The 12,913-nt window shown below is 45.2% G+C and overlaps 1 protein-coding gene across 1 annotated transcript in view; it reads right to left on the reverse strand.

Annotated features, from left to right (window-relative positions):
• Cog7 (component of oligomeric golgi complex 7) overlaps positions 1–12,913 on the reverse strand; it is a 73,355-nt gene that overhangs the window by 31,374 nt on the left and 29,068 nt on the right. The window contains exons 7-9 of the mRNA XM_006980339.4: positions 9,849–10,047; positions 2,889–3,016; positions 1,789–1,943 (exon numbers count right to left, since the gene is read on the reverse strand). Coding sequence (XP_006980401.1) covers positions 1,789–1,943; positions 2,889–3,016; positions 9,849–10,047 — 482 coding nt within the window. The remainder of the gene's footprint in view (positions 1–1,788; positions 1,944–2,888; positions 3,017–9,848; positions 10,048–12,913) is intronic.

Below are 12,913 nucleotides of genomic sequence, written 5' to 3' on the forward strand. Positions count from 1 at the left end.
GTAACCAAGAGCAATAGCAATAATCCATATTGTTTGGAGGAGTCTATGGGACTCCACCAACCAACAACTCAAAAAGACACAACCCATATCTAACACTGTTGTTTTGTTGGTTTTGTTTTCGTTTTTGTTTTTGTTTTTGTTTTTGGATAGCATGTGGCATCTAGGGCAAGACATGCCTACTAGTGTAAGAGTTGCATGAATATTACGGGAGTAATCAAGTACTTTCTAAATGGACTTAAGAGCAGGTCCACAAGATGAAACTCATGCACTGCCTTGTACTGCTAACATCAGCAAAAACCTGTGGTTGTCTAGGTCACAGGCTCTAGGGAAAACCTAGTAGTATCACTCATCTAAATTGTCTCTTTAGACCCATGGGTCGGTGCGCCTCTCAGTCCTCACCAGAGAAGCTTCTTTTTACTGGAGATGGAGATTAGTGCAGAGACTCACAGTCTATCAATGTGCATAGAACAGGAGGCTGTGGGGTGTCCATCTCTAAAGGAGGCAGCTCTTTCATCCCTGACCCCAGACCCAGGGGTCATCAGAGAGAAATGGAGGACTATAAGTGCCAGAGGTAGTGGACGTCTGCAGAGAAATAACAGCGTGTGCTGGACACGACAGCACCATGCCCACGTGAACCCACAGAAGCTGTGACTGCATGCTTGACAGCACATCTACACAAGAGCAAGCCTGACGAAGTCCAAGCACAGGGGCGGGAGGAGCCGGGAAACTCCACCCCTAGCTGAGGAGCTGTTGGCCACTGATGGCTGCAGCGGGAAGGAGAGTCAGTTTTCTTCTAAGAAGAAGCCCCCAAGAGGCTACCATGTGCCAGTAAGTGGCCTGGCACACGTGTGCACACTGGCATTGCCAAGCAGTCCCTGGGTATACAGAAGGAAGAGCACATGAGGTTGGGAGGAAAGTGGGGGGAGACTGGAGAGAACAGATGGGGCAGGGCGATCAAAAGACATTATATAAAGACTAGAGGATATCGGCTCCCAAGGACCCTCATCCTCAGGGACCTGGCCAGAGGAACCAGTCTCATGCTCCTTCCTATTTCTTCTGACAAAATGTGACTAAACTGTCCCTTTTTTCTTTTTCTTTCAGTAACAAGCTTTTGGCTTTACTTTTGGGGTACTGGGTAGTTACATGGATTCCTTATGTATGCAAATCACACTATGCCTCTGATGACACTCCAACCCCTTAACAGTCACCTCCATCTCCTCTGTCTTCCCAGGCAAGCAAGAAGCCGCTTCTCTCTATAAACTTGCCTGTTCTGGGCATTTCAGATGGATGACATTCTATAAGTAGCTTATTTCACCTATAGGCTATTTACATCACTTTTTTATTTTACTTTTTTTTATTATTATTATTTGTGTGTGTGTGTGTGTGTGTGTGTGTGTGTGTGTGTTTGGTTTTGTTTTTTCTGAGACAGGCTCTCTCAACATAGCCCTACTTGGCCTCGAACTATGCAAATCCGATTAGCCTCAAATTCACAGACATCTGCCTGCCTCTGCCTCTTTGCTGGGATTAAAGGTGTGCGCCACCACCACCCGGCTCACCTGATATTTTTAAATGATGTGTTTAGTCATAGCCCACTGGATGGACATGTTGATAACTTCCAGCGCTCCACCTACGCAAATGATGCCCCATTGAGCACCTTAAGAACATCCTCTTGGGCTCAGGTACAGGTGTCTCCCAAAGGTTCACGGCAGGAACACAGCTATACTCTCAACTGGAACAGACACAACCCTCCAAGGCAGCCAGCCCCGCCCCCAGCTCCCTCAGCCTTACTTGGCAAAGAGGGATTTCAAGGCTGTCAGCAGTCCACAGGTCCCCAAGCCATTGGTGAATCTAGCACATCTGTCAACAGCTGCAGACGCCAGGCCAAAGAGCTTATGCACAGAGTGGCTCAGCTCCTGAACGCAGTCTATCACTTCCCCGTGCTCCTGGGTAGTAGACAGAGACAGACAAAAGCTCATTAGACTCAAGAATGCTGGTCTGGATCCCGTTAGCACAGAGAACCCGCCAGCATTTACACGGGATGACTGACAAGCCCACTCACCTATGGCTAAATCACCTAAAAAATACCGTCCCCAACTGTGATGGCTCTTCAAGAGCCTGAGCCAGACACACACACACACAAACACACACACACACACACACACACATGGATGGTCAGCAGTTTATGTGGCCATGACAGCACAGAAATTAACTCCTGGCAGAAAAATACAACCAAAACTTAGCTAGCTCATCCTCATCTTTCTTTCCCCTTTTTCTGATTATTAAGATGGTTCTTCACCTTCCATCCCTATAGCTAGGATAAACTTCCTTCCCTGTGACAGAGGGGAATGTCTCCTGCAGGGCAAGAACAGAACTGAGGAGGGCAGACTTCCTAAGTAGGACCCTAGAGGCTGCAGACTTCAACGTTCAATCAATGCTTCTGTAGCAGCTCAGCTCACGCTGGACACCTCAAACGACCTGAGAACAAACACTTATGTGACACAGAGATGGCCTTGACCCCTCAGTGCCCACACATGGTACCTGCTCTGAAACCCTTAAGACAAAAGGCAAAAAAAAAAAAAAAAAAAAAAAAATTAAGACAGAATCACTAAGCTGAAGAGATGATAGTTAAAATTTAAGTCTCTCTATTTTGTTTGCTTTGCCTTTTAATTGGGGATTTGAAATGAAAATGGAAGCACTTTGGTAGTGTCATTTCATATTTGGGCTGCAAGAGTCCATGAGGCATGTAAAGCCACCCAGCTTGCTTCTTCCTCCTCGCTTCCCTCTCATATAAACTTGATCCTACCCCAACCCTCCGCTACACAGAGCCAAGAGCCTAGCACAGAGAATGCTTGATAAACGGCTAGTCCTGCAGCATTATCAGACATTACCAGAGGCACAGCACTGATCTGTATAAGAAGGTTGTTCTCCTCCATGTCGCCATACTTTAGCTGGTAGGGTTTATATGGACCATACACAGCATCCACCAGCTCTACCACTTTCACCAGGTTGTGGTCCTCTGTAGGGAACAAGAAATTAAAATCATAGGCAAATAATCTAGAACTGGTTGCTGGAAAGCAATAGTAAAGGGTACCCTCCTGGAACACTCCCTGATCCGCATACCCTGCATGTATCTGCTTTCTCAGTCATGGAAGCCTGTGATCCCACAGCAAAGATCTGGGCTTTGTGTGTTGTTTGCTACAAGTAGCATTACAGACACTATGCCCCTAGAGAGCTCAGAGCCATCACAGCAAAGACCCAGACTCAGGTGAAAACTCCTGGGCCTGGAAGCAGTGATATATGTTCATAATGTCAGGTAGAGGTGACAGGAAGAGGCATTCCAAGTCATCCTCGGCTACACAGTGAGTTTGAGGCCAGCCTAGGCTACATGAGACTCTGTCTCAAAACACCAAACCAGGAGTAGAAAGATGGTTCAGCAGTTAAGAGCATATTCTGCTCTTTCAAAGGACCTGAGTTTGGTCCCCAACACCCAAATGAGGCTGCTCTCAGTCATCTTTAACTCCAGCTCTAATGCCTCTGGCCTCCATGGACATCTATACTCATGTGCACATAACCACATACATACACATAATTTAAAATAATACAAATAAATCTTAAAAACAAACAACATGCCAAGCGGTGGTGGCATACACCTTTAATCCCAGCACTTGGGAGGCAGAGGCAGGCGGCTCTCTGTGAGTTTGAGGCCAGCCTGGTCTACAGAGCGAGATCCAGGACAGCTAGAACTGTTACACAGAGAAACTCTGCCTCAAAACAAACAAACAAAAAAAAAAAATCAACACTTATCAGGGGCCAGTGAAATGGCTCACAGCAGGGAAAGGCACTTGCTGCCAAGCCTAATGATGTGAGTTTGATTCCTGGGTCCCACATGGTAAGAGAAAATTGGCTTCCATAATTGTTCTCTGACCTCCATATGTGTGGCTATAGAGAAAAGGCACTATAGGTGAAACACACACACACACACACACACACACACACACACACACACACACACACACACACTCCATCTGCAGTGATCTTGAGAAGGAGTTATACACAGGGCTAGGGAAACTGCATCTCCACACGTAAAAGAATCAGATTAGACACATATCTATCACCCTGCACAAAAATGAGATCCAAGAGGATCAAAGATCTCAATTTGAATTCTGAACCACTAAAACTTCTAGAAAACACATCCAGTGTAGGAAAGGACGTTCTGAACAGGACTGCATTTGCCTAGGGATTGAGGGCAACAATTGGCAAGTGTGACCTCATAAAACTAAAAAGCTTCTGCACAGCTAAAGGAATAATCAAGTGAAGAAGAAACCACAGCATGGGTGAGAATTTCTGCCAGCCACACATCTGACAGAAGATTAATATTCAGAATATAAAACAAATTCAAAAAACAGAGTCAAGAAAACAAATGATCCAACTAAAAAAATGGGCTAGGGATCTAAACAGAGTTCTCAACAGAGGAAAGAAAAATGACTAATAAGACCTTAAAAGGTATTTATCATTCTGAGCAATTAGGGAAATGCAAATGAAAATAACTGAGATTTCATCTCACCCCAGTCAGAATGGCTAACATAACAAAACAGCTGACGACAAATACTGGCAAGGTTGTAGAGAAAGAGAAACCCTCCTTCACTACCAGTGGGAAGGCAAACTGATGCAGCCACTCTGGAATCAGTGTGGAGACTCCACTCTATGACGCAGATACACCACTCCTTGGCATATGCCTGTTGTTTGCTTTTGCTCTTTTGGGGGGCCCATCACCCAGCTCCCAAATAAATCACTCAAAGAGGCTTATTCTTAGCTATAAATACCTGACCTTAGCTTGGCTTGTTTCTTGCCAGCTTTCCTTAAATTATCCCATCTACCTTTTGCCTCTGGGTTTTTCCCATTCTCTTCTGTAAATCTTACTCTTAACTCCATGGCTTGCTGTGTAGCTGGGTGGCTGACCCTGGGTCCTCCTCCTTCTCTGGCTATTCCTTCAATCTCCTTTCATATTTTTCCTTCTATATATTCTCTCTGCCTGCCAGCCCTGCCTATCCTTTTTCCTCACTGTTGGCCATTTGGCTCTTTATTAGACCATCAGGTGTTTTAGACAGGCATAGAGTTAAACAAATGCAATATAAACAAAAGTAACACACCTTAACATAATATTCTACAGCATATGCCCAAATGACTTGACATTCTACTCTACAGATTTGTGCCCCATCATGTTCATTGTTTCTCTATTCACAATAGCCAGAAAATAGAAATGACTAAATGGCCTTCAACTGATGGATAATGAAAATGTATTACAATAAGGCATTGGCGGTGCACACCTTTATCCCAGTACTTGGGAGGCAAAGGGAGGTGGGTCTCCATGAGTTCAAGGCCAGCCTGGTCTACAAAGCAAGTTCCAGGACAGCCAAGACTACAGAGAAAAAAACCTTTCTCAAAAAATAAAACCAAGAATGACAAAAAGGAAAAAGGAACAACAATGAAGTGACCTTGCAGACTAATTTACCAAGTGATTAATCCAGCCTGTCATGTCAACTGGACTCTGTGGCTCCTGCTGTGATGCAACAGGAGTCTCACATTAGTAGCAGGGCAATATATGATGTCAAACTGTTTAATATAGAGCTAACAATAATAGGAAAAGACAGCATTCTAGGGTGTGGTAAATTCTACAGGAAAACCATCTTCTTCAAAGATGTCACTGTCACAAAAAAACAAAGATAAAATGACTCTTAGATTAAGAAAGTAAAGAGAGGTCAATCAAATGTAATGTACATATACTAACCTGGCTCTCAGAGGGAGACAGAGGAGGAAGCAGCTAGGAAGATCTCTGTAGAGCTGGCAAACTCTGAATACAAGCTATATACTAGATATTAAATGCTTGGGTATGATAATGGCAACAATCTATTATAAACATATTATAAAAGCTGGGTACAGTGGTACATATCTGTAATCCCAATAACTAAGGAGGATCAGGAGTTCATGGTCACCCTCAGCTACATAGTGAGTTAAAGGCCAGCCTGAACTAAATGAGACCTTGTCTCAAAAAGCCAAAAACAATGCAAATTTAGTATATACACATACACACTCATATATACAAAAATGTTATTCCTAGATGGCAAGTTAAGGATGACTGTTTTCTTGTACTGTCAAGATTCTGTGTAATAAATAGACATGGCCTAGTGATCATGAAGTTAAGAGATGGAGAGGTGGCTCAGTGGTGATTATCACTCCTCTTACAGAGGACCTGGGTTCAGTTCCCAACACCCACAAGGAGAGTCACAACCATCTGTATTCTAGCTCTTAGGGACCCAGCACCCTCTTCTGTCCACCAGGCACATACATGATGCATATGTGTGTGTGTGTGTGTGTGTGTGTGTGTGCGTGTTTATCACATTCAGTCAAAATACCCATACACATGAAAAAATAAAAATAAGGGAAAATTGAACCTAAATTGTTTTTTAAAATTGTTTTTGATTGTATAGTCTTTCATATATTTTAAATTGTATCATGTATCTGCATTAACTATTAAATAACAAAAAAAGTTAAAGATAAAAGGTAAAAAATATATCTGTAACATATCAGATAAATCAGGGGGAAGTTCACCATATAAAAATCTTTTAGGAACATATGCTAAATTCTCAACAGTGGCATCAGAGGAAACTTTCATTTGTATTATAGATTCTTTATCAGAAATTTTTGCAACACATATTTTACTGCTTTTTATACATGTATTCAATAATACATTGCTTTAAATGAACTGCTCTAAAAAATTAATGAAAAATAGATTAAATCTCCAAACAGATAATTTTCAAACATTAAAAACCAAAGTAAAAAAGTTAAAGTGATACATCATTAATTATCTAAGAACCAGGAACTGAAGGAAGAAATAAAGAACACAAAGTTGGGGGAGGATGGCTGGGGGGCAGCACCACTCACCCTAAGGGATAGCAGAAGACACAAGTGTGATGGGCACCTCTAAATTGTCCTGGGCATAGCAACTGCAGCTCTATACTTCGAAAACCTCAGGGTTGGGTCAGAAACTCTCCTGAGACAATTTGTGAGCTTTTACTTCAATAGTAGCTAAAAAAAATAAAAAAATAAAAAAAAAAAAAAAGAATGCCATAGGGTCAAGCATGCCACTGCATGCCTTTAATCCCAGCACTCAGGAGGCAGATACAGGAGGATACAGTGAGTTCAAGGTTAGCCTGGTCTACATAGAGTTCCAAGAGAGCCAGAGCTATGTAGACCATGTCTCAAAACAAACAAACAAGAAAATGTATGTCACAGTCATGAACCAGTCATTAGAAGCCATGTTTTAGGATAATAACCTAAGAAAATACTCATTCTATTATCCTTCTTTAAATGTGTGTGAACAAATGTGGAAGCCAGAGAACAAGGCTGGGTGTCCTCAGGTATATCATCCGCCTCCTTTGAGACAGGGTCTCTCACTGGCCTGCAGCTCACCAATTAGGCTAGACCAGCTGCCCAGTGAAGAAGCCTCCCGTCTGTTTTCCCAGTACTCGAGTTAAAAGCATGAGATGTTGTACCTCCCTTTTTCCACATGGGTGCTAGAGCCGAATTGAGGTCCTCATACTCAGAGGCAGGCCCTTCACCAGCTGAGTACCTCCCAGCCCCCACTATATTATTTTGAAATCAAAAAGAATGTAAGATTATATACCACCAATATTTTAAAATATTTTGACAGGCTTGGTGGCTCATGCTTTAATCCTAACACTTATGAAACGGAGTCAAGTGGATCATCGTGAGTTTAAGTTCTGCCTGCTCTACATAGTCAGTTCCACACAGGCCAGCAGAGCTACATATTGAAACCCTGCCACAATAAATAAATAAATAAAATATTTATGGACTATATAATTATAGTATAGCATATATGCATATAATATCAATACATAATACATTAAATGTTTCATGCAATAACATAGTAGTTACACATTATATAGTGTAGTGTTAAATATTTATAAAGTATATTAAATATATTTTATATATAGTATATATTAAATATTTATATTAATGCTTGCAAATAGTATGCATTTATTTAATTGTTGAAGCAAGTTGGAGTTTTGAGACAGAATTTCGCTACATATCTCAGGCCGTTCTTGAACTTACTATGTAGTCCAGTGACCTCAAACTCACAATCCTCCTGCTTCAGTCTTCTAAGGACCAGGATTACAGGCATATGCCAGCAAACCCAGCTTCAGTGTGCATTTACATATGAACGCTGGGAGGAATAGAATAGAATTCGACCACTACCTCTTTTTGTTTGTTTGTTTGTTTGTTTGTTTGTTTTTTGTTTTGTTTTGTTTTTCGAGACAGGGTTTCTCTGTGTAGCTTTGCGCCTTTCCTGGAACTCGCTTTGTAGACCAGGCTGGCCTTGAACTCACAGAGATCCGCCTGCCTCTGCCTCGCAAGTGCTGAGATTAAAGGCGTGCACCACCACTGCCCTGCCCTCTTTCTTAATGATGAAGTTATAAATCATTTTCATGTTTTTTTGTTTTTTTTTGTTACTGGGGTTATTTTGTTCTGTTTTGTTTTTCGAGACAGGGTTTCTCTATGTAGTCCTGGCTGTCCTGGAACTCACTCTGTAGACCAGGCTAGCCTCAAACTCAGAGATCCACTTGCCTCTGCCTCTAAAGTGCTGGGATTAAAGGCATAGGCCACCACCACCCACTCTCTTATTGTTTTTGAGATGGGGTGTAACTATGGAGCCCAGGCTACACTTGAACCCAATATATTACTGAGTACTGAGATACATGCATATACTACCACATCCATCTTTCCAAAAGTATTTTTGGCTTAAAACAATACCAAAAAAACAAAAAAACAAAACAAACAGTTGGAAGGCTGGAATTACTAGACATCTAAACTGTCATGCTGACTTCAGAGAGTGATCTCAGATCTTCAAGAAAGTCCATCCTTGGGGAGGAATGCTTATAACCTGCTCTCTGCCCTACCTCGGCCAGCCTGCTCCAGCAGGGTGCCCAGGCTAAGCGTTCTCTAGTCACCTGGGCCAGGGCATCACAGTCCTCTGGAAACCACCCATATGACTGTGCGTCTCCCACAAGTGAGGCCTGACTAGTGAGTGTGCCACAACACCTGTGAATCATCCGGAACCTGAACAACAAACACACTCCCTGGAATGTACAGGCAATTAAACCCAATGTAATTAAAGAGAATAACTATTAAATAAACGAAGGCCGTGACACACAGCAGCCACACGGCAGAAGGAGGCCTTCGTGAAGCAGTTTCCTGATTTGACAGCAGCATGCGTCACGAGGTCTATGCTGCCTAAAAGTCCACGGTGTTTCTTTTCACACGGTGGATACAGCCGGAAAGCCCGCATCCCACACTCTGCGTACCCAGTGGGATCAGCTGTGCTCTGCTCCATGGCCGCTGGGAACGCCCACTTTCCCCACAGTCACTTCAGGCCTGTCATGGCTCCTGTGCTCAAAGCTGCTGTTGTCCTTCAAAGCCTTTCCTCTCTAGCCTGTGTTCTCGTAAACTTACCGTTTAGGTGACTGTCTAAGGTTCTGACTTATAAACAAGAGGATCGTCCCACTGAGGCCTGCTGCCCGTTAAGCCCCTCTCACACCCTCAGCACAAGTGTCTGTCACTGCCTGGAACATGTGGTCCTGTCAGCACAGGGGCCAAGTGAGTACACTGGAGCCCCACTTCCATGCTGGCACTATTTCCAGGGGAAAGCTTTCCACGTGAGTGGAGAAACAGTGACCCCTTTCCCTTCCGTACAGTGACCTGAGACAGTAAACATGCCCAGGCCCCAAAAGCAAGTAAAGACGAGCCAGACAGGAGGTAGGAATGCTTACGGAGGTGGGGGAGCAGTGCCATCTCCAGCCCCTTGGCAAAGTGGGCAGTGGTGTCATAAAACTCCAGCAGTCTGGTGAGCTCCAGTTCGGGTCCCGCTCTCTCCACCGCTGCACTGAGGCACATGGGCAGGGAGGGCACCAAGGCCCCCAGGGTCTGAATCAGCAGCACCGTCACCACCTCGTGGGGGTTCTTGAAAACCTGCAGTGGGGAGAGGCGTGTGCGTCAGTGTACGGGAGCGCAAGGGAGGAGCCTCCCGGATAAGCTAGCTGTCTCCTGATGGTTCCGAGGGAGCCCCTAGGACTGCTCAGGACGGGCCAGTAGGAGCCCCAAGTTTCCCTCACCAGGAAGACTGGACAGGGACAGAATGGAAAGTGCCAGGAGCTGCAATGTGGCCAGAGAAGCACGGCTATCATTGGCCCACATGCCTACTTACTCAAGCTTGCCAAATGCCTGATACAGTACTGAGATAGTCATCAGCGAGGACTCAGGTGACAGCGGAGAGACTGAAGGATGAGCAGGAGCAAAACACATGAAAGAGCAACACTGACCACAGCTGGAGGGCCATGCACAACCCAGGGCCTTCAACACTGACCACAGCTGGAGGGCCATGTACAACCCAGGGTCTTCAACACTGACCACAGCTGGAGGGCCATGCACAACCCAGGGTCTTCAACACTGACCACAGCTGGAGGGCCATGTACAACCCAGGGTCTTCAACACTGACCACAGCTGGAGGGCCATGCACAACCCAGGGTCTTCAACACTGACCACAGACAGCTGGAGGGTCATGTACAACCCAGGGTCTTCAACACTGACCACAGCTGGAGGGCCATGCACAACCCAGGGCCTTCAACACTGACCACAGCTGGAGGGCCATGCACAACCCAGGGTCTTCAACACTGACCACAGCTGGAGGGCCATGCACAACCCAGGGCCTTCAACACTGACCACAGCTGGAGGGCCATGCACAACCCAGGGCCTTCAACACTGACCACAGCTGGAGGGCCATGCACAACCCAGGGCCTTCAACACTGACCACAGCTGGAGGGCCATGCACAACCCAGGGCCTTCAACACTGACCACAGCTGGAGGGCCATGCACAACCCAGGGCCTTCAACACTGACCACAGCTGGAGGGCCATTCACAACCCAGGGCCTTCAACACTGACCACAGCTGGAGGGCCATGTACAACCCAGGGTCTTCAACACTGACCACAGCTGGAGGGCCATGCACAACCCAGGGTCTTCAACACTGACCACAGCTGGAGGGCCATGTACAACCCAGGGTCTTCAACACTGACCACAGCTGGAGGGCCATGCACAACCCAGGGTCTTCAACACTGACCACAGACAGCTGGAGGGTCATGTACAACCCAGGGTCTTCAACACTGACCACAGCTGGAGGGCCATGCACAACCCAGGGTCTTCAACACTGACCACAGACAGCTGGAGGGTCATGCACAACCCAGGGTCTTCAACACTGACCACAGCTGGAGGGCCATGCACAACCCAGGGTCTTCAACACTGACCACAGCTGGAGGGCCACGCACAACCCAGGGCCTTCAACACTGACCACAGCTGGAGGGCCACGCACAACCCAGGGCCTTCAACACTGACCACAGCTGGAGGGCCATGCACAACCCAGGGCCTTCAACACTGACCACAGCTGGAGGGCCATGCACAACCCAGGGCCTTCAACACTGACCACAGCTGGAGGGCCATGCACAACCCAGGGTCTTCAACACTGAGCACAGCTGGAGGGCCATGCACAACCCAGGGTCTTCAACACTGACCACAGCTGGAGGGCCATGCACAACCCAGGGCCTGGCCTGAAGTCGCTTCTATTCTCTGCACAGATCCGGGGCCCACATGCATTCTCTTAAGGACCTACAGGGACCATGGACCTGTACACTTTAGGTGGCTCACTTCTCTAGTGATCTTTTTCCACTCTCTGTTCCTTACATCTCTTGAGAAGATTTGAATAACGTACAATGTCCATTTAGAAAATGCTCTCAACCTCCTTTTGTTGATTAATACCTTTTTGCTATAACCCAAATAAGTGCAAACATGAAATGAGATGTAAGGATTAGTCTTAGAGGGGCTGAAGAGATGGCTCAGTGGTTAAGAGCACCGACTGTTCTTCCAGAGGACCGGGATTCAGTTTCCAGCACCCACATGGCAGCTCACAACTATCTATAATCCCAATTCCAGGGGACCTAACATCCACAGTAAAACACCAATACATATAAAATAAAAATAAATTAATTAAAGAATTAGTCTTAGAGAAGCTGAACGTCATGCAGTGCGCCCTTAGCCCCAGCACTCAGGAGACAGAGGCAGGCAATCTCTGTGAGTTCAAAGCTAGCCTGGTCTACAAAGCGAGTTACAAGCCAGAGCTGTTACACAGAGAAACCCTGTCAAAAAAAAGAAAGAAAGAAAGAAAGAAAGAAAGAAAGAAAGAAAGAAAGAAAGAAAGAAAGAAAGAAAGAAAGAAAGAAAGAAAGAAAGAAAGAAAAGCCGAACACCAAAAAAGATACAAATGAAAACTATACAGCCAATAAAATCCAAACTTTATTCAAAGTTACCTTAATAGAAATGAAACTAAAACAGAGCATAACAAAACTAACAGGATGCAGCAAAAACAGGTCAAAGAGGAGAATTCACAGCTCTAAATGCATACACTAAAGATCTCATACCAGCCACCTAACTGCATGCATTAAAGAACTACGGAGTAGGCATGCAGCTTGGTGGGGCAGTTCTTGCCTATCAACCATGCATGGCTCCAATCCCCAACGCCACCAGAACTAGGTGTGGTGGCACCTGCCTGCACTCGCAGCACTTGGGAAGCAGAGCAGACAAATCAGAAGTTCAAAGTCATCCTTAGCTACACAGCAAACACAAGGCCAGCCTTGGGCTATATGAACTCTATCTGAAAAAACAAGAACCAGACCTAGAAAAAGAAGAACTTGAACTAAAGTCAGAAAAAGATTACTGAAGCAGAGAGAAAGAAAAAAAGAGATACGTAGAATCGACAGCAGAAGCTGGTTTTTTTTACAAAGAGCTCT

The sequence above is a fragment of the Peromyscus maniculatus genome, chromosome 1, assembly GCF_049852395.1.
Source record: "Peromyscus maniculatus bairdii isolate BWxNUB_F1_BW_parent chromosome 1, HU_Pman_BW_mat_3.1, whole genome shotgun sequence".
Taxonomy (NCBI): Eukaryota; Metazoa; Chordata; class Mammalia; order Rodentia; family Cricetidae; genus Peromyscus; species Peromyscus maniculatus.